The 27,154-nt window shown below is 41.0% G+C and overlaps 1 protein-coding gene across 1 annotated transcript in view; it reads left to right on the plus strand.

Annotated features, from left to right (window-relative positions):
- The window catches only part of LOC117530103 (astrotactin-2), a 362,187-nt gene that overhangs the window by 87,989 nt on the left and 247,044 nt on the right, over window positions 1–27,154 (plus strand). The window contains exon 6 of the mRNA XM_034193043.1: window positions 2,316–2,466. Coding sequence (XP_034048934.1) covers window positions 2,316–2,466 — 151 coding nt within the window. The remainder of the gene's footprint in view (window positions 1–2,315; window positions 2,467–27,154) is intronic.

Here is a 27,154-nt window from a genome sequence, read left to right on the forward strand (position 1 = left end):
AGAAGATGATGGCTAATTATGAAAGTAAACTCATTTAAACTGACTGTGTAATATAGCATATGCTTGCATTCCTCTAATTTCACTTCTTTGTTGTTTCTTAAATCTTAAATCCTTATTAATGCTTCTGTGTTACTTTTGTCATACCTGCACAATCAAAATGGTAGGGTTTTTTGTTTGTTTGTTTTAAACAATTGTTCACCTTTGTTATGCTTCCAGGCTTCTCCATGTAACCACGCGTGTTTAACATCACAAGGGTATGAGCTGTGAGTAATTCCCTTAATTCCCAAAGTGTGGGCTGCAGCCCCCTGTTTGGACAGAAGGTACTGCAGATGGGTCATGAGAAGTCTTTAAGAATAAATAATTAAAAAAAAAACTCTTTTAGGTTTAATTTTGTCATAACGTTTAGGATTGCCTAAAATAGTTGGTTATTTTTAAAATGCAATCAGAATTTTAAAAATGGGGGGAAAAAAAGCCATAGGTTTTAAATTGTCTTGTTCTTTGTTTATCTGAACTAGCTTAACAAATTGTGCATGTGGAAATGCTTGTAGATCAAAATTGTGATTAAATGTTTTTTTTTATTATTTATATTTTGTAAGCCACAGATATTTTCAAGATTTCAAAGTGGGCTGGGCTTTCTGAAGTTTGGTAATGCCTGCCTTAAGTAAAGTCTGAACCCAAAGTCAGCCCTGAACCCTCAAGCACTTATCAGGAATGTGCTTCAATATCTGAGTGTGAGGGTGGACATTAGGATTGATACTTAGTCTTGATGCAAGTCTCCAGTGATGCAATAAGTGATTCCATTGATTCCACGAAGGCTAACAAACCTTTCCTCACCAGCAATAACATTCCACTCAGCACATGCAAGCACTGTACCAAGTAGGAACCAGAACACATCCCTGATGAATGCCAGAATTAACTAAGAAGTCAGAGAATCTGACCCCGCTCCTCACTGTACTGGCAGCATAGGCTAGGCCAGGTTTGGTGTTCTTCAGCATACTGGGGGTTCCTGTGAAGTCTCATGATGTCCCACAGAACATTGTGAAACTCAAAATAGTCTGCAAAGAAAACATGCCATATTCAAACTTGTGATTACTAAGTACATCCAGCACTTGGATGCAGTTAATGGTTGACTTCTTAGGTGTGAATTCTGACCAGCAAATAGCTGTGATTGAATCCTGTTTACACCAAAAGCTGTATTGAACTTCACTATTTACTGCATTTATACTTTCATTAAATAGGTTATTTGTGCTTCTTTATATAATAAATTCAACATATCAATGGAAAGACAAAACATTTACACAATTGTTGCTCAAATAAAGAGTTGGCAGCAACACAAGTGGAAAAAATAATGGTACGGAAATGTCTCTGATTTTAATACAAAAAGAACAAAATCACACTTTAATTTGGCTCTTTATTTTCTTTCTTGAGATTTTCCACCATCTTTTTGTTATCTTACAGGACACAGCTCAATAAAAGTAATATTCTTGACATGTTTCTTTCTCGCTCTTTCATCGTTATGCACATTTATATTTGAGATAATCAAAACTCAAGCAATCAGATTATGTTAGTTAAATATTGTGGGAATTAAAAAATATACCCAAACACAGTCACAATGCTTATATAATATCTGAAAAACAATAAAATGAATTAAATATATCAATTAACACTTTGTTCTCCTTTTTATGCATGAGTTTGCATATGTGCGCTTTTTTTTTTTTTTTTTCATTTCTTTTCTTGTTGTAATTCTGCTGCTTCCTTCAACCCTGCCAGGTGGGTTGGGCCTTGGATTAGTCCGAGGAGTTAATGGATGGAGAATGCTGAATCCCCAGGCTCTCCATCAACACACCGTGACATTTCCAATTAAGGCCAAGGCACCGATTAATCCCAGACATGAACCACTGCGAACCGGCAGCAACCTCTACGTGAATTACTTCATAGCAGCAAAAGTTTTTGAACAGCTATTTTCTTTTTTTTATTCTGCAGCCGGCTGCAGCACAACACAAGCCTCTGAATCAATTTCAAACTACTTTCAGAAGCTGGATTAATAGCTGCACTGAAAATGCAACATTATTTTAAAGCTTATGGGGGGAAAAAAGATCATTTATGTCAGCTCGTTACAAATATATTATTTTGAAAAAGTTATGATCAACAAGAAGTGGAGTTGCTTTTTTTCTTACCAAGAGTAATTTGTTGATATTGATCAATTGATATTTGATGATGATTGGTAAAGATTACTTTCATACTTTTGGTACACTGTAAACAGAGTATAAATGCAAAAAATAAAATAAAATAAATGTTTGTTTCTTCTATTGCAGGGAAGAGGCAATGTTGTCTACATACTTTGAAACAGTAGATGATTTGCTGGCATCCTTCGGGCCTGTCCGTGAATGCTCCAAAGATAACGGAGGCTGCAAGAAGAATTTCAAATGTGTTCCTGACCGACAGTTGGACTCGTCTGGCTGCATGGTAGGTTTCTGCACTTGGCCACATAGCATTTCTTCTTGGGCGCATAAACCTCTTTCCCACATGGGACTGGCTCCATTTTTTCCAAGAAATCTACCCAACAACAGCATAGATTTGACCTTTCCATATCAGTTTTTATCACGTAGAAATTCCATGTTAGTCTGTTCCCATATGTTACAGATACAATCTTGAAATCATGTTGGTGGTATAAAGCATCATTTTTACATGTCAACATGTAAATCTTTAATGAAAATGAGGTCTGGTCAGTAATTTGATTAATCCGTCCTGTCCACAAATTTAATATGCAAATATGTTTTTTGTTATCATTATTGATGTGTTTTCTTTTTATTGATGGTGGAACTACAGAGCTTCTTAACAAGCCCCCGACTGTGTTCAGTATTTGTCAATAAACGCGTGTGTAATGTTGTGAATGTCACACACAGTCAGCCGCCGTGCCCCTAATGTTTTTACTTCAGTGCGCGCGTTGTTCTAGCCTCTGCATTTACACACATGGACACACTCATTTCATTTTTGTTTTACATCGTGGTGAACTGCGTGAGAGAACGGTGACCGAATCACAGCTTTTGTTGTTTTTGCACAGTCTCTAAAAGTTCTGTAATTGATACACATAACAACACAGAGACAATAGCGGATGTCATCAAACACACAACACCACACACTTATGGTGCCGTCAGCACAACACAACCAAGCTGTGTCAATAAATTTGCATATTCAGATGGAGGCGTGGCCAGGGAGGAGTTTGGTATGTGTGCCCAATTCCACTTTCAGTGGGATGTACAAATGCAACGTGCTTGGATCCATGCGTACGCACACAGTGATACATCTGAATTTTGTTGTGCTTATGCTAGTTTCTGGGTTTTGGCGTATGCCATGTTTCAGTAGAAAATCCATGCAGGTTTTTGTACATGAGACCCCTGATGTTCACATTATGAAACATTTCAACAATATATTTAATTTGGAGTAGATCTCTAAAATCATCCAGATTTAAATGGTTTAAAATCAGTGCATTTATATTGTTTAAGTGCAAAATAACAACTTGGTCTGGGAACCTGTAATTCAGTTTTTTTCACATATTCTGTGAGCATACAAACATAATATTTATTTCTGACAGAGTGAAGACAAAATGATTCAACTTTTATGGGATGATGAAGCTTTCAGATCAGTGTTCTCTGTTCACCAAGGAAGTACAGAATGAGGAAATGCCTGTATTTTTCTTCTTTGTGCAACCTGTGGTTAAAATACACTCAACAAAAATATAAACGCAACACTTTTGGTTTTGCTCCCATTTTGTATGAGATGAACTCAAAGATCTAAAACGTTTTCCACATACACAATATCACCATTTCCCTCAAATATTGTTCACAAACTAGTCTAAATCTGTGATAGTGAGCACTTCTCCTTTGCTGAGATAATCCATCCCACCTCACAGGTGTGCCATACCAAGATGCTGATTAGACACCATGATTAGTGCACAGGTGTGCCTTAGACTACCCACAATAAAAGGCCACTCTGAAAGGTGCAGTTTTGTTTTATTGGGGGGGATACCAGTCAGTATCTGGTGTGACCACCATTTGCCTCATGCAGTGCAACACATCTCCTTCGCATAGAGTTGATCAGGTTGTCAATTGTGGCCTGTGGAATGTTGGTCCACTCCTCTTCAATGGCTGTGCAAAGTTGCTGGATATTGGCAGGAACTGGTACATGCTGTCGTATACGCCGGTCCAGAGCATCCCAAACATGCTCAATGGGTGACATGTCCGGTGAGTATGCCGGCCATGCAAGAACTGGGACATTTTCAGCTTCCCAGAATTGTGTACAGATCCTTGCAACATGGGGCCGTGCATTATCCTGCTGCAACATGACGTGATGTTCTTGGATGTATGGCACAACGATGGGCCTCAGGATCTCGTCACGGTATCTCTGTGCATTCAAAATGCCACCAATAAATGCACCTGTGTTCTTCGTCCATAACAGACGCCTGCCCATACCATAACCCCACCACCACCATTGGGCACTCGATCCACAACATTGACATCAGAAAAAACCGCGCACCCACACGACGCCACACACACTGTCTGCCATCTGCCCTGGACAGTGTGAACCAGGATTCATCCGTGAAGAGAACACCTCTCCAACGTGCCAAACGCCAGCGAATGTGAGCATTTGCCCACTCAAGTCGGTTACGACGACGAACTGGAGTCAGGTCGAGACCCCGATGAGGACCGAGCATGCAGATGAGCTTCCCTGAGACGGTTCTGACAGTTTGTGCAGAAATTCTTGGTTATGCAAACCGATTGTTTCAGCAGCTGTCCGAGTGGGCTGGTCTCAGACGATCTTGGAGGTGAACATGCTGGATGTGGAGGTCCTGGCTGGTGTGGTTACACGTGGTCTGCTGTTGTGAGGCTGGTTGGATGTACTACCAAATTCTCTGAAACGCCTTTGGAGGCAGCTTATGGTAGAGAAATGAACATTCAATACACGAGCAACAGCTCTGGTTGACATTCCTGCTGTCAGCATGCCAATTGCACGCTCCCATCAAATCTTGCGACATCTGTGGCATTGTGCTGTGTGATAAAACTGCACCTTTCAGAGTGGCCTTTTATTGTGGGCAGTCTAAGGCACACCTGTGCACCAATCATGGTGTCTAATCAGCATCTTGATATGGCACACCTGTGAGGTGGGATGGATTATCTCAGCAAAGGAGAAGTGCTCACTATCACAGATTTAGACTGGTTTGTGAACAATATTTGAGGGAAATGGTGATATTGTGTATGTGGAAAAAGTTTTAGATCTTTGAGTTCATCTCATACAAAATGGGAGCAAACCAAAAGTGTTGCATTTAGTATTTTTGTTGAGTGTTTGTACTTCAGTCTATTCAGATGTATATGGACCTGGGGTGTGTCTTGTATGTGCATGCTTTGGTTTGCATATCTGTGTGTCACACGTTGCAGATAGAGTGTTTGTGTGTGTGTGTGATAGTGACATATAGCCCTGCAGATAAGATAGAATAGTTGCACAGTTGTCATCCAATCCCACTGTCATTTCAAATGGTCTTAAACTGGAGTGAACGAGCTTGTGGTGATTAGCAGGTGTTCGCCATTTATTTCAGTGGGGCATCAGACTAGTGATACGCTATTAGTGCTTGTTCCACACATTTCATCGAGCTACACTGTCGGGATCTCCAAGAAAATGCTGTCTGCACATGCTGGTACTGAATTTTCCAACAGACCTTGTGTCTTGCCTCAACTATTTCCCTCAAATCTCCTGTCGTTTTAGGGCACACTGGAAACTATTGAGACTGATGAGAGATAAATAACATAAAATCTCTAAAAGGGATCAACAGTAATCACAGTATTTAAAGAGTAAATGATCAGCTAATTAGTTTTTTAGTGTTTTTTTTTTTTTCTTTTTTTTTTGCTTCATTTCCGTTGCCTGAGTCTGAGAGGGAATAAAATATTTCATCTGTAAATTAACTACAGGAACATGTTTGAATGAAGTTGTTTAAATGATGGGCACGGCTGCTATTTCCTGCTGCAAAATCACCTCTTATTGTTTCTGTTCCAAGATAATTCTCTTGTTGAATTTGCATACCATCTGGTGTAACCGGAACAGACTTCTTTGATATTTCCAAAAACACATAATTTACTGATGAGCACCAAAAAGGCCTTTTATGATACAAGGAATTGTTTAATTAAAATTTCAACACAAACATTTTTGCAAATAATTATTTAAAAAAACACAATAAATTGTGAAATTTACCAGTTTTATGTTTTTGCAGAGATTACAAATAAAAAAAAAAAAAAGTAGGTTTCAGGTATTACAACCAATGTTGTGGTGAGGTTGTTGAGTTTCCCTGGAGGTTTTGACTGCAGTTGCACATGTTGACCATATCAACAATCTTCATGCTGGGTAACTTAGCATTCCATCCATCCATCCATTTTCTTCCGCTTTATCCGGAGTCGGGTCGCGGGGGCAGCAGCTCGAGCAAAGCCGCCCAGACCTCCCGATCCACACACACCTCCCCCAGCTCCTCTGGGGGAACCCCAAGGCGTTCCCAAGCCAGCCAAGAGATGTAGTCCCTCCAGCGTGTCCTGGGTCTTCCCCGGGGCCTCCTCCCAATGGGACGTGCCCGGAACACCTCTCCAGCGAGGCGTCCAGGAGGCATCTGGAAGAGATGCCCGAGCCACCTCAGCTGACTCCTTTCGATTTGGAGGAGCAGCGGGTCGACTCCGAGCTCCTCCCGAGTGACCAAGCTCCTCACCCTGTCTCTAAGGGAGCGCCCAGCCACCCTGCGGAGGAAACTCATCTCGGCCGCTTGTACTCGCGATGTCGTTCTTTCGGTCATGAGCCAAATCTCATGACCATAGGTGAGGATCGGAACGTAGATCGATCGGTAAATGCAGAGCTTTGCACTGGATGTTGTGGGACTGTCTTGGCTGACACGCCTCTGCAACATCGCGTGGTGATCGGGGACAGTGCCTCTGGATTGGCAGACCGGGGTGGTGGTCCCTCTGTTTAAGAAGGTGGACCGGAGGGTGTGTTCCAACTATAGGGGGATCACACTCCTCAGCCTCCCCGGTAAGGTCTATTCCAGAGTACTGGAGAGGAGAATTCGACCGATGGTTGAACCTCGGATTCAGGAGGAGCAGTGTGGTTTTCGTCCTGGTCGCAGCACACTGGACCAGCTCTACACGCTCCATCGGGTGCTCGAGGGTTCATGGGAGTTCACCCAACCAGTCCACATGTGTTTTGTGGATCTGGAGAAGGCATTTGACCGTGTCCCTCGGGGCACCCTGTGGGGGGGTGCTCCGGGAGTACAGGGTCCGGGGTCCTTTGCTAAGGGCTATCCGGTCCCTGTACGACCACAGCAGGACCTTGGTTCGCATTGCCGGTAGTAAGTCAAACCTGTTTCCAGTGCACATTGGCCTCCGCCAGGGCTGCCCTTTGTCACCGGTTCTGTTCGTTATTTTTATGGACAGAATTTCTAGGCGCAACCAGAGTGTAGAGGGGGTCTGGTTTGGGAACCACAGAATCTTGTCTCTGCTGTTTGCGGACGATGTGGTTCTGTTGGCTTCGTCAAATCAGGACCTTCAACGTGCACTGGGGCAGTTTGCAGCCGAGTGTGAAGCGTCCGGGATGAAGATCAGCCCCTCCAAATCCGAGGCCATGGTTCTCGAACGGAAAAAGGTGATTTGCCCTCTTCAGGTCGGTGGAGTGTCCTTGCCTCAAGTGGAGGAGTTTAAGTATCTTGGGGTCTTGTTCACGAGTGAGGGACGGATGGAGCGTGAGATCCATAGACGGATCGGTGCAGCATCTGCAGTGATGCGGTCGCTGTATCGGACATTCGTGGTGAAGAGAGACCTGAGTAACTTAGCATTATCATGCCAACACACCAGTCTGTTTTTACCACTATGCCACACCGATTTTTAGGGGGAGCTGGTTGCAAGATCTCATTGATGTAACAATGTATTATTATATTTCCTTCGACAAAATCTGAACTGAGAACAGATGGTACCTCACACCAAAACACTACCTCCATCAAAGCGCACCCTCTCAAGCAAAAATATTTACTTCAACTTCCCTACACTCTGAGTCGCTCATTGGTATAATTGACATCAAATGTTGATTTTTCAGAAAAACAAACAAACAAACATCTGGTCATGGTTAGGGCTGCAGCTATCGATTATTTTAGTAATCGAGTATTCTATCGATTATTCTGTCCATTAATCGAGTAATCGGATAAAATGTACTTTGCACTTTTACACATCAATAGTCCAGGGCTCTCCCTAAGCAATGGCACAATGTCGCTGCGCCAAAATCTTGACAACTTGCAAAATTGAACCATTTTAAGTTGTTTTATTTTTTTTTATAAATGTTGGTGGACTGGGTCCCTGCGTGATTATTATTTTTATGTTTTTTATCCACTCTTTCTCTATGATTCAGCAGATGCATTTCAGCTGGAGGTTGAACATGCAAGCCTCGCGGTCAGTTTTTTTTTTATTATTATTTTATTTAAGTTAATGTGTTTCTGAAGCGTTGTGTGTTGCCCAGAAAAGTGAAAATTAAAAAGCGAAACACTCAGTGCGAGTCTGAGCAAAACACAGAAGAAAGAGTGGACTTCTGCTGTTTGTCAGTGTAGCTGGTGACGGAGCTGTGACTCGCCCGGTCTGACAGCCCCTCACACCGGGCAGAGAGAGACAGCAGCTGGCCGCCAGGTCAATATTCGCTCCCCGTGTATAGCCGACTGTGTGTTGTTTAAAAATAGACAAACACACTGCTTGGCTTTAAATGTGCAGTAAGTCTATTTCAGATGATCAGCGTGGACCATCTTTCTCTTAAAAGGCTTTATTTTCCTCTGTGTGTCATGTTGGAAAGCGGTAGCTATCATTGCTCTAGTCTTCTTCTGTTTTTTCCTGGGGACATTGGAGCACCACACACAGGCCTGGCATATGTACTACAACGTTAAACGAAGCTTCAAGGGACAGAATTTGCCTCAAACATTTTTTATAATAGAATTGTTCGAGATGCTCAACAAATCGTTTCAGCCCTAGTCATGGTCTTTTGGCCATGTCACTTCTAGCTGCAGCATCTTTGTGCTGGTTTGTCAAAATCCATCTCTGATGTTCTCCTCGTTCACAAATGTCAACAGTTGCATCATGTGTACACACAGTTTGTCTCAAACATTCACTGAATTGGCTCTAAATGTATTACACGACAACACAGCAGTCCCGTTTTTTCCTGGGGACATTGGAGCACCACACACAGGCCTGGCATATGTACTACAATGTTAAACGAAGCTTCAAGGGACAGAATTTGCCTCAAACATTTTTTATAATAGAATTATTCGAGATACTCAACAAATCGTTTCAGCCCTAGTCATGGTCTTTTGGCCATGTCACTTCTAGCTGCAGCATCTTTGTGCTGGTTTGTCAGAATCCATCCCTGATGCTCCTCTTTCACAAATGTCAACAGTTGCATCATGTGTACACACAGTTTGTCTCAAACATTCACTGAATTGGCTCTAAATGTATTACACGACAACACAGCAGTCCTGTCTTGTAGGTGTTGCCCTTTGTGCAGCTGGCTGTTGTCAATCTTCCACCCTTACCATAAAGTGGTGATGACTGAAAATGAAAAACTGTGAGTGAGGCCTTCTGTTGTAGCCTTCCTGCAGTCATCATCCCATACATTTGTTTTCTTTGAGCTTGTGTTAATCAAAGGAACTAGTGCAGTGCCCGTAGGACGTTTGTATAGAAAATTGGGAGCTTAAGTATGTTCTCCTTGAATTGCTGGCTGTGGTGTCCAAAAAATGAGGTGGGCTTCATAGATAATTGGCAAAGCTTCTGGGGAAAACCTGGTCTTGTTAGGAGAGACGGCATCCATCCCACTTTGGATGGAGCAGCTCTCATTTCTAGAAATCTGGCCAATTTTCTTAAATCCTCCAAACCGTGACTATCCAGGGTTGGGACCAGGAAGCAGTGTTGTAGTCTTACACACCTCTCTGCAGCTTCTCTCCCCCTGCCATCCCCTCATTACCCCATCCCTGTAGAAACGGTGCCTGCTCCCAGACCACAAATAACCAGTAAAAATCTATTTAAGCATAAAAATTCAAAAAGAAAAATACACTTAACAAAAATATAAACGGAACTCTTTTGGTTTTGCTCCCATTTTGTATGAGATGAACTCAAAGATCTAAAACTTTTTCCACATACACAATATCACCATTTCCCTCAAATATTGTTCACAAACCAGTCTAAATCTGTGATAGTGAGCACTTCTCCTTAAAGGCCACTTCTCCCCTAAAAGGCCACTCTGAAAGGTGCAGTTTTGTTTAATTGGGGGGGGATACCAGTCAGTATCTGGTGTGACCACCATTTGCCTCATGCAGTGCAACACATCTCCTTCGCATAGAGTTGATCAGGTTGTCAGTTGTGGCCTGTGGAATGTTGGTCCACTCCTCTTCAATGGCTGTGCGAAGTTGCTGGATATTGGCAGGAACTGGTACACGCTGTCGTATACGCCGGTCCAGAGCATCCCAAACATGCTCAATGGGTGACATGTCCGGTGAGTATGCCGGCCATGCAAGAACTGGGACATTTTCAGCTTACAAGAATTGTGTACAGATCCTTGAAACATGGGGCCGTGCATTATCCTGCTGCAACATGACGTGATGTTCTTGGATGTATGGCACAACAATGGGCCTCAGGATCTCGTCACGGTATCTCTGTGCATTCAAATGCCATCAATAAAATGCACCTGTGTTCTTCGTCCATAACAGACCGCCTGCCCATACCATAACCCCACCGCCACCATGGGCCACTCGATCCACAACATTGACATCAGAAAACCGCTCACCCACACGACGCCACACACGCTGTCTGCCATCTGCCCTGAACAGTGTGAACCGGGATTCATCCGTGAAGAGAACACCTCTCCAACGTGCCAAACACCAGCGAATGTGAGCATTTGCCCACTCAAGTCGGTTGCGACGACGAACTGGAGTCAGGTCGAGACCCCGATGAGGACCCCCTGAGACGGTTTCTGGAGGTGAACATGCTGGATGTGGAGGTCCTGGGCTGGTGTGGTTAGACGTGGTGTGCGGTTGTGAGGCTGGTTGGATGTACTGCCAAATTCTCTGAAACGCCTTTGGAGACGGCTTATGGTAGAGAAATGAACATTCAATACACGAGCAACAGCTCTGGTTGACATTCCTGCTGTCAGCATGCCAATTGCACGCTCCCTCAAATCTTGCGACATCTGTGGCATTGTGCTGTGTGATAAAACTGCACCTTTCAGAGTGGCCTTTTATTGTGGGCAGTCTAAGGCACACCTGTGCACTAATCATGGTGTCTAATCAGCATCTTGATATGGCACACCTGTGAGGTGGGATGGATGGATCTCAGCAAAGGAGAAGTGCTCACTATCACAGATTTAGACTGGTTTGTGAACAATATTTGAGGGAAATGGTGATATTGTGTATGTGGAAAAAGTTTTAGATCTTTGAGTTCATCTCATACAAAATGGGAGCAAAACCAAAAGTGTTGCGTTTATATTTTTGTTAAGTGTAATATAGCACCTTCAACTGCACCACAGACTAAAACAGTTAAATGTGGTCTATTAAACATTAGATCTCTCTCTTCTAAGTCCCTGTTAGTAAATGATATAATAATTGATCAACATATTGATTTATTCTGCCTTACAGAAACCTGGTTACAGCAGGATGAATATGTTAGTTTAAATGAGTCAACACCCCCAAGTCACACTAACTGCCAGAACGCTCGTAGCACGGGCCGAGGCAGAGGATTAGCAGCAATCTTCCATTCCAGCTTATTAATTAATCCAAAACCCAGACAGAGCTTTAATTCATTTGAAAGCTTGACTCTTAGTCTTGTCCATCCAAATTGGAAGTCCCAAAAACCAGTTTTATTTGTTATTATCTATCGTCCACCTGGTCGTTACTGTGAGTTTCTCTGTGAATTTTCAGACCTTTTGTCTGACTTAGTGCTTGGCTCAGATAAGATAATTATAGTGGGCGATTTTAACATCCACACAGATGCTGAAAATGACAGCCTCAACACTGCATTTAATCTATTATTAGACTCAATTGGCTTTGCTCAAAATGTAAATGAGTCCACCCACCACTTTAATCATATCTTAGATCTTGTTCTGACTTATGGTATGGAAATTGAAGACTTAACAGTATTCCCTGAAAACTCCCTTCTGTCTGATCATTTCTTAATAACATTTACATTACTCTGATGGACTATCCAGCAGTGGGAATAAGTTTCATTACACTAGAAGTCTTTCAGAAAGCGCTGTAACTAGGTTTAATGATATGATTCCTTCTTATGTTCTCTAATTGCCATATACCAACACAGTGCAGAGTAGCTTACCTAAACTCTGTAAGTGAGATAGAGTATCTCGTCAATAGTTTTACATCCTCATTGAAGACACTTTGGATGCTGTAGCTCCTCTGAAAAAAGAGAGCTTTAAATCAGAAGTGCCTGACTCCGTGGTATAACTCACAAACTCGCAGCTTAAAGCAGATAATCCGTAAGTTGGAGAGAAAATGGCGTCTCACTAATTTAGAAGTCTTCAACTTAAGCCTGGAAAAAGAGTCTGTTGCTCTATAAAAAAGCCCTCCGTAAACCTAGGACATCTTTTAATGATTTTCTTCAATCACTAATTGAAGAAAATAAGAACAACCCCAGGTTTCTTTTTCAGCACTGTAGCCAGGCTAACAAAGAGTTCAGAGCTCTATTGAGCCGAGTATTCCTTTAACTTTAACTAGTAATGACTTCATGACTTTCTTTACTAATAAAATTTTAACTATTAGAGAAAAAATTACTCATAACCATCCCAAAGACGTATCGTTATCTTTGGCTGCTTTCAGTGATGCCGGTATTTGGTTAGACTCTTTCTCTCCGATTGTTCTGTCCGAGTTATTTTCATTAGTTACTTCCTCCAAACCATCAACATGTCTATTAGACCCCATTCCTACCAGGCTGCTCAAGGAAGCCCTACCATTAATTAATGCTTCGATCTTAAATATGATCAATCTATCTTTATTAGTTGGCTATGTACCACAGGCTTTTTATGTGGCAGTAATTAAACCATTACTTAAAAAGCCATCACTTGACCCAGCTATCTTAGCTAATTATAGGCCAATCTCCAACCTTCCTTTTCTCTCAAAAATTCTTGAAAGGGTAGTTGTAAAACAGCTAACTGATCATCTGCAGAGGAATGGTCTATTTGAAGAGTTTCAGTCAGGTTTTAGAATTCATCATAGTACAGAAACAGCATTAGTGAAGGTTACAAATGATCTTCTTATGGCCTCAGACAGTGGACTCATTTCTGTGCTTGTTCTGTTAGACCTCAGTGCTGCTTTTCATACTGTTGACCATAAAATTTTATTACAGAGATTAGAGCATGCCATAGGTATTAAAGGCACTGCGCTGCGGTGGTTTGAATCATATTTATCTAATAGATTACAATTTGTTCATGTAAATGGGGAATCTTCTTCACAGACTAAGGTTAATTATGGAGTTCCACAAGGTTCTGTGCTAGGACCAATTTTATTCACTTTATACATGTTTCCCTTAGGCAGTATTATTAGACGGCATTGCTTAAATTTTCATTGTTACGCAGATGATACCCAGCTTTATCTATCCATGAAGCCAGAGGACACACACCAATTAGTTAAACTGCAGGATTGTCTTACAGACATAAAGACATGGATGACCTCTAATTTCCTGCTTTTAAACTCAGATAAAACTGAAGTTATTGTACTTGGCCCCACAAATCTTAGAAATATGGTGTCTAACCAGATTCTTACTCTGGATGGCATTACCCTGACCTCTTGTAATACTGTGAGAAATCTTGGAGTCATTTTTGATCAGGATATGTCATTCAATGCACATATTAAACAAATATGTAGGACTGCTTTTTTGCATTTGCTCAATATCTCTAAAATTAGAAAGGTCTTGTCTCAGAGTGATGCTGAAAAACTAATTCATGCATTTATTTCCTCTAGGCTGGACTATTGTAATTCATTATTATCAGGTTGTCCTAAACGTTCCCTGAAAAGCCTTCAGTTAATTCAAAATGCTGCAGCTAGAGTACTGACGGGGACTAGAAGGAGAGAGCATATCTCACCCATATTGGCCTCTCTTCATTGGCTTCCTGTTAATTCTAGAATAGAATTTAAAATTCTTCTTCTTACTTATAAGGTTTTGAATAATCAGGTCCCATCTTATCTTAGGGACCTCATAGTACCATATCACCCCAATAGAGCGCTTCGCTCTCAGACTGCAGGCTTACTTGTAGTTCCTAGGGTTGGTAAGAGTAGAATGGGAGGCAGAGCCTTCAGCTTTCAGACTCCTCTCCTGTGGAACCAGCTGCCAATTCAGATCAGCAAGACAGACACCCTCTCTATTTTTAAGATTAGGCTTAAAACTTTCCTTTTTGCTAAAGCTTATAGTTAGGGCTGGATCAGGTGACCCTGAACCATCCCTTAGTTATGCTGCTATAGACTTAGACTGCTGGGGGGTTCCCATGATGCACTGAGTGTTTCTTTCTCTTTTTGCTCTGTATGCACCACTCTGCATTTAATCATTAGTGATTGATCTCTGCTCTCCTCCACAGCATGTCTTTTTCCTGGTTCTCTCCCTCAGCCCCAACCAGTCCCAGCAGAAGACTGCCCCTCCCTGAGCCTGGTTCTGCTGGAGGTTTCTTCCTGTTAAAAGGGAGTTTTTCCTTCCCACTGTTGCCAAGTCTTGCTCACAGGGGGTCGTTTTGACCGTGGGGTTTTTTTCCGTAATTATTGTATGGGCCTTGCCTTACAATATAAAGCGCCTTGGGGCAACTGTTTGTTGTGATTTGGCGCTATATAAATAAAATTGATTTGATTTGATTTGATTTAAGTAGATTTTTCATGGATGGTCGCATGAGGCTGTGTTTGAAGGTGGGATGTACAAAGAGGTGTACTTACTCTTACATAGTTTTAACAGACAATGTGTATGTTAGTTAAGACATGGTTGACATTGAGATACAAAGAGAAACAGAAATAGTTATTTTAAAGAAAATGATGGACATTCATCGAACATTGTCAAACATATATCATACACACACATAGAGATATAGGAAGGAATCATCACAGTTAGTGTACAACTCCAATTCCAATGAAGTTGGGATGTTGTGTGAAATGTAAATAAAAACAGAATACTATGATTGGCAAATCCTCTTCAATCTATATTCAGTTTAATGCACCACAAACACAAGATATTTCATGTTCAAACTGATAGACATTGTTCTTAAACTGTTGGACTATTTTTTCATGCAGTTGTTCACAAAGTGGTAATTCTCACCCTGTCTTTTATTGTGAATGGGTGAGCCTTTTGGGGATGCTCCTTTTATAACCAATCATGACACTCACCTGTTTCCAATTAACTTGCTCACCTGTGGAATGTTCCAAACAGGTGCCCCAGTCTTTTGTTGCCCCTGTCACAGCTTTTTTGAAATGTGTTGCAGGCATCCATTTCGAAATTAGCAAATATTTGCACAAAAACAATAAAGTTTATCAGTTTTAACATTAAATATCTTGTCTTTGTGGTGTATTCAGTTGAATATAGGTTGAAGATGATTTGCAAACGTCCCAACGTCACTGGAAATTGGGGTTGTTCATGAAGCACAAACGTATGGATGTGAAGTTATCGATCATGTGAGTCAGGGACATTTAGAGTTGTTGTGAAATGTGTGGATTGACTGATAACTATTCTGTTTTCATATACTCTGGCTTTTAGCAAGAACACTGTAGGTAGTTGAAACCCATTCTGATGTGAAAGTATTGCTAACGGTGCCTTTTGCTTTTTTTTTTTTTTTTTTTGGCAATTGGGGAAAAGCAAAAACAGTAATGCAACAGCATGACTTTTGAAAAGTGTTTTGAAGGCTCAATCTCTTTAGATTTCTTTTTTGATGTGAATAAAGGGTGTGTATGATAGAATATTGTAATAAGTATGAATTTGTTTAGGTGATCCGCAGACAGTTTTAACCATAAGATCAAGTGGGAGGGTGAAGTGTTGGCTTTTAAATATTGAAAGAACACTGGACTCAGCGAGAGGATTTGCGAGAGGTACTGATATAAGGGCCCTGTCCCACTGGGGAGAGGATTAATTGCATTAATTAATGCGTGGAGCTGCATGGCACAAAGCCAACGCCGTGATGAAGCCTCACAGGACATGTTCTGGCATGTCCAGCTCATGCACAATTTCTCAGATAGTCACACGACTGAAAAGCCACCGAATGCTGTCTGAAAGCCATCCTGTGAGACCAGCACGGAGGTGCTTTTGTCCCACGCCATGAGCAGCACGGTGGCGCATCCCTCCGCTTCTCTTTCCATGAAAAAAAACTCCTGTAACAGTGGAATGTGCCGGAAAGTGGTGATGTCCATGTCTTCTGCCATTTTGTGGAAGTCCGGACGACGTCCCGGATCAACAAAGCCTTCACTTAGAAATGATCTGGTTGTTTTCAGCGGGGTGTCAGCCTGTCGATCAGCGCTCGGAGTGCGCCGTGCTGTCAGATGCTGTGGCGGTCTTAAAACCGGCTGGAGCCTCCTTAATCTGTGTAATCCCCATAAAATCGTCCCTGAAAGCCATCTGAATTTTCCGGAATGGTTTCCACCTGGAGGTCTCTCACAGTTTCTGGAAAAATTTGATGCAGCAAAGCTCCAAATTGTTCAGACATTTATTCGCAATAAAAATCCCACGAGAGGGGTGGATCACTGCTCACACAAAGCCTGCTCACAGGCGAATGACGCAATCCGACAGGCGTGAAAAAACTCACGCAGTGCGCACGTAAGGTTCAAGCTTGGCTGATGCAATCACACGTGATTCAAATCCATATGTTTTTTGCCAAAAATCAAAAGGTCGGATACTTTTCTACAGACCTCGTATATCTGTTTTAACACACTGTCCCGATCCGCTGCCAAGCCGCAAATCCCCGTCAGTTGCAGATATCAGCGGTTAACGGCAGATATACAGCGCATAGAGTGAGTATGTATTGTGTGTGAATTGAGTATATATATGGAGTATGTAAGGCGGACATGCGTGCCTCTGTGGATTATCACGGGCAACTCATACAGGCATGTTACACGGATATTGCGGATGTTTGGCGAATATGTTCCAATTTTGTGCGCAATCCATACGCAAATCCTCCTAAACGCCAGTGGGACAGGCCTAATGGACTGATGCAGAGGTTGGCAGCAATGCACAATAAGGATGTCGGCTGTCCTTTTTCACCATAGAAGAAGAGAGGTGTACTTGATTGTTCACAGGGGTGCAACAGAGCGCATTTTGGCATTTACAAAATTCCACAAAAAAACAATTAAATAATTAAAATTAATGAAAGTACTTAAGTTCTCATATTTGCAGTCAGTCTGGGTTATTCTGGGTAAATCGTGGGACCCATTGATTGTTCAGCTAAGGCTAACCTAACATTAGCGGATTAAACTGAACACCATAGAAGAAGAGGGGGTGCACTTGATTTTAGTCATAGGCTTGGAGAAGCAATGCATTTCCCAAACCGGCCAACCTTGTAATGAAAATAAAGGTTTCAAAATAAAAGTTTAGAAAATAATTACCAAAATTTTCAGAATAAAGGATCTACATAATCGTGCCATGTGCAAGCCATATCCGAAAGCTAAGGCTGATCTGACAAACAGTCAGAGAGATATGCGAGCCACATACTCACACAGATGTTTCTTGCTTTATAAATAGATAATTAATAAAAACCAAAGCTACTGTACATTTTATAGGTGCAGCTTCAGAATTTGCATGTCTGAAACCTTCATGTACATAATGTGAATGTATGGCTGAGAAAATAATACCAAATACTGCTTTGGTGACAAACCAATTTCATTTGGCTTCTCCAATTTTTGATAGGGGCCATGAGAGCAGATGGATCTGAATGTTGATTTGGCACAATGTTTCTGCTGGATGCCCTTCCTCATGCAGCTTCAGAAGGGGAATAGTTAGCGTCAGACTGGGGACCTTGTTATTTTGTCCAGTACAAGTGCCATAAAATCCATGTTTTAAAAAGAAGTGCTGAAAATACCTTTTCAGTATATAATCGTAAATCATATTTCACATATTTTACTGATGGAAAGTAAAAAAAAAAACAAAGCAAAACTTGAGTTTAGCATTATATCAGCTGTATTTGTGTCACCTTTAATGATAATTTGAGCAAATACCTACTGTACTGTGTGTAAATGGTCTGTGAAAATTGGGTGTTTGTTAAAATCAGTTGTCCACAAATCAGATGCACAGCAGATGTAATACAAACGCTTTATCTGTGGCCAATCTCTATGCATTCACTATAACTTATTTTAGTCCGTGATGTGGACATGATAAGCATGCTATATATCCGTTTTACACACTGTCCCAGTCCTCTGCCAAGCTGCAAATCGCCGTCAGTTGCGGTTATCAGCAGACAGCGCATAGCTTCAGTATGTATCGAGTATGTATTGAGTAAGGCGGATGTCATCCGCAACCAAAATTTTGTGAGGCTCAAAAATCCTGGCAATGGAAAAAACGTGCCTCTGCAGATGATTGCAGACGTGTGCGGATGTCGGCCGACTCATACAAGCATGTTTCACGGATATTGCGGATGTTTAGCAAATATGAGACAATTTTGTGCGCAAACCATACGCAAATCTTCCTAAACGCCAGTGGGACCGGGCCTTAAGGAATAGAATTTTTGAAATGTTTATATTGAGAAGCCTGATTTACTTTTGTATTTGAAATGTCATAAACAAATTACAATGCGTGAAATACAAGGGGCTGAATACTTTTGCAAGCCACTGTATATATATATATATATTAGGCATGTGGAGATTAATCAATACAAATCGGTATCTAGATACAAATATGTGTGATGCGAGTACATCGATTCATTCAGTGTGCATCGATTCAGTTGATGGGTTGAATGGTGTTGCATCGCTCGCTGCATGCTTGCATTGTTTTTTTTTGTTTGTTTGTTTTTTCCAAGGCACGTTGAATGCACCACGGACGATTCGGGACACCGGAGTGGCAGTTGCTTTTGAGGGTGTTTATCAAGAAAATGATTATTTCTCTACATTGATTTCAGACTGCAATGGGTCTGCTTGAAGCAACGAAGCAGCGCTTTGACCCGCTGTCCTTTGGTTCTCTGCTTCGCTGGTTTTCAGAAGTTTCAAGTCCACTGGCGTGAGCACCAGCAAGTGCAATAATAATAATAATACTAATAATAATAATAAAATATATGAATATAATGCAGCAGCACAAAGCTCACTCATGGTACAGGGCGCCCTAAACAGGAAGTGCAAAAATTCAAATCCACAGTAAAACAGGAAATGTTCAAATGTCAAACACTTCCTGGATTGACAGACGAGATCCCATGGAATATCGCGGGAACTCAGTGGCAAGCTCCCACTCACACAGGAAGTGCCAATTTATCAGATAACTGGAACAATCCTTCAAATGGTGATACAAGCTTGAAATTGAGCACAAATACAGCTGGAGCTAAATTAATGGAGCAACTTTAACTTTTGATCCCTGTACAAACTGAAACTGACCTTTGTCACCATTCTTGCTGCTTTTACCTCATAACTCCATAATATTCAGTCACAGATAGTCCAAATTATACCTTTTTTTGGAATCTCTGTGATCAGGCAAATAACGTGGTGTAGTTTTCTATATGATTGGAGCATCTTTTAATTTAGACCAGGGGTGGGCAAGTTGCTCCAGAAAGGGCCAAGAGGGTGCAGGTTTTCTTTGCAGCCACCCTTTTCCACCAGGTGATTTCACTGATTAACTGATTCCATCTGCTCAAAGTGATATTAATCAGTGAAATCACCTGGTGGATTCAGTGGCTGCAAGGAAAACCTGTACCCTCTTGGTCCTTTCTGGAACAAGTTGCCCACTCTGGATTTAGACCCCTGTGTAATTCTTCTATTGACCCCGACCTGGCTGCCTATTGAAATTTCAATTGGCCAATCAGTTTTTTTTTTTTAAGAGTTATTGTCTATGGATTATTTGTGCCAGATTTGATGTTTGTATCACCAATTGCAGGAGTCCACTCTAAAAATTCTCTGCTGCACTATATATGAGATGTAAGATGCTGCTCCTCAGTGTTTCTCAATTGCCCTCAAAAGTATGCATTTTTTTCTAAAATTATCTTCTTTAAGTCAAACTGAAAGCAAATCTCTACAACTTGATATAAATTAATTAAAAATCTAAATCTAATCCAGCTTCCTGATGAAATGGTGTAGAGGAGGATTTTCTGAAGAAGAAGACCTGAAAGTTCAGGTACAATTTGACAGAAAGTACATTTGAGATGAAAGCCGAGATTTGATGTTTTGGTGAAAGACCCTTTTGTATTTTTTCATAATTGTTCATGTTTCCATGACTTGTCTAAAAAAAAATGGCAATAAAACTGATTCTTATTTACAGTTTTTATGAAGTTTTAGAGATTTGCTTTCAGTTTGAGTTTGAGGAAGATAATTGTAGAAATTTTATTTTATTTATTTATTTTTTGTATTTCTTGTATTTAAAATGGCAGAAACAAATTAAAATATGTGAAATTCCAAGTGTTACAATACTTTTGGAGGGCACAGTGTCTTAACCTTATGATGAGTGCAAAATGAGTGTGGTATTATTACTGTTTTGTTTAAGAATGTTTAATTTTCACCATTGCTGCACTTTGTGTCAAATCATAGTCATATGGTATATCATATTGATATGAAAATTCAGTCAGGTATATCTTCTATTATACATTCCAAATCTAAGGTGGAACTCTACTAGTGTTTACTAAGGTACACCGAAATATCTTCGAGAGAGAGAGAGACTTAGGTTGAAAAGCATTTTTATCCCATGGGAACTCTTCCTACCCACCTAAGGGGCTCAAGAATATGGACAGCATGTATATAAGTGACATTTACATGACAATTTATGTGACAATATAGAGATATGATCATTTGGCCATATTGTACAGCCCTACTGTCAACTCGCTGAAAACTTTGAATTTTAATTTACATCTACATAAAAAAAAAATGCTTAAAGTGGTAGGGGGTTAAGAGGGCTGTAATTGGGGGGTCAGCTGAAAAGCAAAAAAAAAAAAAATGCTTAAAAAGGTGAAGAGTATGGGGGCAGAGCCCCTCCAGAAGCTGAAAGGCAAAATAAGGAAAATACTTAAAACGGCAGGGGGTCTAAAAGGTAAGCTAAAAGGTTTTAGTCATGCTCATGCTCCCAAGAACCATTTTACTGAAAAAAGTCTGAAGGACCTAAAGGACATGGTTAGATGGCGAGGAGCTTTTCCAGGCATGTGAGAGGCAAATAAAGAAAAATGGTTTAAAAGGTGGGGGCGGGGGAGCTCCCCCCCCCCAGAAGCTGAAAGTTTTTTTTTTCCATGCTAATGCTCCCCTGAAGCATTCACTCAAAATAAAGTCTGAAGAACCTGAATGACATGGTGAGATGCTAACGAGCTTTGCTCAATCATGTCCACGACATATGCATATTAAATATAACAATAATATCCAGAGAAAAGGCACAGGTGGGGATCTTCTTGCTGTGAGGCAACAGTGCTAACCTCCAAGCCAACATACTACTATATACATAGTTGTTTGTAAAGGTTTGGGCACCCCTGATGATTTCCATGATTTTCTTTTATAAATCATTGGTTGTTTGGATCAGCAGTTTCAGTTAAATATATCATATAGCAGACAAACACATTGATATTTGCGAAGTGAAATGAAGTTTACAGGATTTACAGAAAGTCTGCAATAATTCTTTAAAAAAAATTAGGCAGGTGCATAAATTTGGGCACACCAACAGAAAAAAAGAAAATATTTAGTAGATCCTCCTTTTGCAGAATTAACAGTCTCTAAATGTTTCATATAGCTTACAATGAGAGTCTGGATTCTGGTTGAAGGTATTTTACACCATTCTTCTTTACAAAACATCTCCAGTTCAGTCAGGATTGTCGGTTTCCGAGCATGGACAGCCCACTTAAAATCACTCCACATATTTTCAATAATATTCACGTCTGGGGATTGAGATGGCCATTCCAGAACATTGTACTTGTTTCTCTGCATGAATGCCTTAGTAGATTTTGTGCAGTGTTTAGGGTCTTTGTCTTGTTGAAAGATCCAGCCCCGGCGCAACTTCAACTTTGTCACTGATTCATGAACATTGTTCTCAAGAATCTGCTAATATTGGCTGGAATCCATGTGACCCTCAACTTTAACAAGATTCCCAGTACCTGTACTGGCCACACAGCCACACAGCATGATGGAACCACCTCCAAATTTTACTGGAGGTAGCAAGTGTTTTTTCTTGGAATGCTGTGTTCTTTTTCTGCCATGCATACTGCCCCTTGTTATGTCCAAATAACTTCCTTTTTAGTTTCATCAGTCCACAGCACCTTCTTCTAAAATGAAGCTGGCTTGTCCAAATATGCTTTAACATACCTCTGTTTGTGGCTTGTACACAGAAAAGGCTTCCTCTGCATTACAGCATCTCCTTGTGCAAAGTGTGCTGTATAGTTGAACGATGCATAGAGACACTATCTGCAGCAAGATCATGTTGTAGGTCTTTGGAGCAGGTTTGTTGGTTGACTATGATTGTTCTCACCATCCTTTGCTTCAGCTTATCTGAGATTTTCTTGGCCTGCCACTTCGGGCCTTAACTAGTGCTGTGCCTGTGGTCTTCCATTTCCTCACTATGTTCCTCACAGTGGAAACTCACAGCTGAAATCTCTGAGATATCTTTTTGTGTCTTTCCCCTAAACCACGATGTTGAACAGTCTTTGTTTTCAGGTCATTTGAGAGTTGTTTAGAGGCTCCAATGTTGCCACTCATTAGAAGAGATGCAAAGAGGGGAAACATTTGCAAATGGCCACCTTAAATACCCTTTCTCATGATTGGATTCACCTGTGTAAGGAAGTCAAGGGTCACTGAGCTTGCCAAACCAATTTTATGTTTCAATAATTAGTACTAAATGTATTCAAATCAATAAAATGACAAGGGTTCCCAAATGTATGCACCAGCCCAATTTTGTTTAAATAATTATTGCACACTTTTTGTAAATACTAGAACAGATAATAGTTCACATTATTTACGTCGCCCATGGGGAGGAATGGACAAATATCTGTACTGTAAGGTCTGTTGTGGATATAACAGCCTGTTCAGTTTTGTGGCTGCATGCGCACAGTAGCGCACAGAGCTTTCGGTTTGATCGCCGCTGTTCACTTTCACTGTACATGATAATAATTCATAATTATTATTGTGATGAAGCCTGCCACATACATTTCAACAGTTCCTTTCCACTCGGTGGTGGGGGGGTGGACATTATTATATGTGGCACGTGCAAGTCATACCGGCAGGCTTTGCGGTGCCAGATCTATCTCGAGGTTCCCTCGTATGTGCTCAAATCGTTTTGCATCCTGTTTTTCCACCATTGGAATATGTAAATTGCGGTCAGATGGTCGTCAGATTACACATGGGTCGCTGCCTGATAGGTGTCCCATCTCGACCGTGCCCAGAGAGTTTTGAACAAGTGCATCACACTCAGGGCCGCCGGGCGATTTTGACCAACTGTTTCGACTTCTGCAGATGGCTGTCAGAACGTTTTGAAACTGAAATCCGATACTTTTCGAATGTGCGACGATTCATAATTCTGACGCAACTCTGCGTGATTCCGGCTATGTGTGATGGGGGTATAATACTATGGATACGGACTGAATGCATTCATTCATTATCATACTTGTATGTAGGTATGTGGCATTTTTCATCTTATTTAGATTATTGTAGCTTAATTCATTTTTTGCTGCAGCCTTGTAAACTGCACTACAAAGGAGGTTTCTTTCTGACATATTTCTAAGTCCAGGGTGACTGGAAGTTCTGATGCCACACAGGTGACACCTTGGGGTGGGTTCCGGTTATAAACTAAATCGCTGATGAGCCATCTCAATTGCTGGAGGATGGTTTTAGTCATTAAGGCTGTAACTCAACCGTGTCTTTTGGTTATTTATCATGACTAAAACTTTTGTGCACCTGAAATAAAAAAGACACTACTGTCAGTGCCAGCACAAACATTGCACAACCTCATGTACGTTTGATTCTCTTTTCTTTTTTGAAATGAAAGTTGACACAAGTGTTCTGCAATCATTTTTATCATGGCTGACAGTATTCATATGGGCACCTTGTCGAATTAACTAAATTAAAAAAAATCCAAATAATTCCAGTAAACCTCTGTGTTAATATCTTTCTCTTTTGGAAGAAATCAAGTTACTCTTCCCATGTGATCTGCAAACTCATCCCCCACAATTTACCTCCTACTGTGTTTCCATGACGACTCCTCCATATTAATAAACCCGAGTCATACTCCCCATCTTTTATCAGAATCAGCACAGTTTCCACTGTTTTATGCACTGGCTTAGTGCTTCGATTTTATTTATTGATTTATTTATTGCCTGCATACAGGGGTAATTGCTGTTTGCACTAAACATTCAGAGAGCAAAATATTCATGTTGCTGTGTTAATATAATAGTAAACCAGTCTTCCCAATAGTTGACTATCATTCTTTTGCTATGCCACTGTTGATATAGCTATTTTCTTTTTTCTTATTTTGTTTTAAATATATGCATGAACAGGGAATGTGCATTATCACCATATCACAACACAAATAAATGTGATATTCTCACACTGCAATTAGCACTTGGTGTTTATCTCGATATTTGCAAAGCTTTACTAATCTCAGTGGTATTACCTTTCCCAGTTGTTTTAGTTTGCATACGATTTGCAACAAGGGATTTGTTGTGCAACATTTATTATTACAGTATTAAGTGCAAAGTCTGCCTTGCAGGTGTTTCTGAATATTATGCACCCCACTGTGTTGTTACACTGATGTTATACAACCAAATTCACAGTTCTTATTGTTTTTACATCTAAACTCGAAGCGTTTTTGTTTTTGTTTTTTCCTTGTTGCATGTTCTGGTTGGCAGTCTTAATTTATTCTATTTTAATTTGAATTTTATATGATTCTTAGATGGTGGCTGTCTAAAAATTATAGCGCCCAATCTTGATGATCTCTGCTGCATGGTCTGAAACGCAGAGTTCAGGTGTAATTGGGCCGTGTCCATGCACACATTGATATCTACATGGTGGGACATCTGACCACAAACTAGTGCACGTGGTGCCAAAAGTTTGGATAAAATCACCTCATTAGTCATGGGCATGTTGTGGGCATAAATTGAAACAAAACAATCAGAGTATTTTTTGTTCTTGCCTTTAAAAGGGAGTACACCAGGAGCACAGTGCATTGGTATTGAGAAATGGGCAAGAGTGAGAGGTTTTCTGATGAGTAAATATATCGTCAACCTATTAAGGCACACCATCAGACAGTGAGTGCGAAAACTGCCTAACATGATGGAGTAGGGTGAAGTTTTAGAGGTCTTGACTTCCTGTTCCGGAGCACAGCGGTGTTCTGCTGTATCTGTTAGCTGTTTGAACTGAGCTGTTTGAGTTCTTTGAATTAACAGTCTTTTTCAAGACTTTTTTACTTTTTTTTTACTTTTTCACCGTGCTCCAACGCCTAAAGAAGACCTCTAACGGTCGAAGCATCGCGACGGAGCACTTTTATCAGCTAACCTTCATCAGCGTTGGCAAGGTAACTAGCTTGCTAACGCTTTCGTTTTTATTTTTATTTTATTTTTTAGCACTGTTGTCGTGCTGCTCCACAGCCTGCCTAGTGGATTTTTATTTTATTTTAGCGCTGTTGTCGTGCGTTACCTGTGCTGCTCCACAGCCTGCCTAGTGGATTTTTATTTTATTTTAGCGCTGTTGTCGTGCGTTACCTGTGCTGCTCCACAGCCTGCCTAGTGGATTTTTATTTTATTTTAGCGCTGTTGTCGTGCGTTACCTGTGCTGCTCCACAGCCTGCCTAGTGGATTTTTATTTTATTTTAGCGCTGTTGTCGTGCGTTACCTGTGCTGCTCCACAGCCTGCCTAGTGGATTTTTATTTTATTTTAGCACTGTTGTCGTGTGTTACCTGTGCTGCTCCACAGCCTGTCCAGTGGATTTTTATTTTATTTTTTAGCACTGTTGTCGTGTGTTACCTGTGCTGCTCCACAGCCTGTTCAGTGGATTTTAATTTTATTTTTTAGCACTGTTGTCGTGCGTTACCTGTGCTGCTCCACAGCCTGTTCAGTGGATTTTTGTTTTGTTTTTTGGCACTGTTGTCGTGCGTTACCTGTGCTGCTCCACAGCCTGTCCAGTGGATTTTTATTTTATTTTTTTAGCACTGTTGTCGTGTGTTACCTGTGCTGCTCCACAGCCTGTTCAGTGGATTTTTACCTGTGCTGCTCCACAGCCTGTCCAGTGGATTTTGATTTGATTTTATTTTTTTTTACCACTGTTGTCGTGTGTTACCTGTGCTGCTCCACAGCCTGTCCAGTGGATTTTTATTTTATTTTTTACCACTGTTGTCGTGTGTTACCTGTGCTGCTCCACAGCCTGTCCAGTGGATTTTTATTTTATTTTTTACCACTGTTGTCGTGTGTTACCTGTGCTGTTCCACAGCCTGTCCAGTGGATTTTTATTTTATTTTTACCACTGTTGTCGTGTGTTACCTGTGCTGCTCCACAGCCTGTCCAGTGGATTTTTATTTTATTTTTTTACCACTGTTGTCGTGTGTTACCTGTGCTGTTCCACAGCCTTGTCCAGTGGATTTTTATTTTATTTTTTACCACTGTTGTCGTGTGTTACCTGTGCTGCTCCACAGCCTGTCCAGTGGATTTTTATTTTATTTTTTAGCACTGTTGTCGTGTGTTATCTGTGCTGCTCCACAGCCTGTCCAGTGGATTTCTATTTTATTTTTTACCACTGTTGTCGTGTGTTACCTGTGCTGCTCCACAGCCTGTCCAGTGGATTTTTATTTTATTTATTTTATTTTTTTTAGCACTGTTGTTGTGCGTTACCTGTGCTGCTCCACAGCCTGTCTAGTGGATTTTTATTTTATTTTAGCACTGTTGTCGTGCGTTACCTGTGCTGCTCCACAGCCTGTCTAGTGTCAGATTCCCTGTTTGGGACTCCGCTAGCTTAGCGTAGCTACTAGCTCTTAGCCGTTTTAGCATGGCGGC

The sequence above is a fragment of the Thalassophryne amazonica genome, chromosome 17 (assembly GCF_902500255.1).
Source record: "Thalassophryne amazonica chromosome 17, fThaAma1.1, whole genome shotgun sequence".
Lineage (NCBI taxonomy): Eukaryota > Metazoa > Chordata > Actinopteri > Batrachoidiformes > Batrachoididae > Thalassophryne > Thalassophryne amazonica.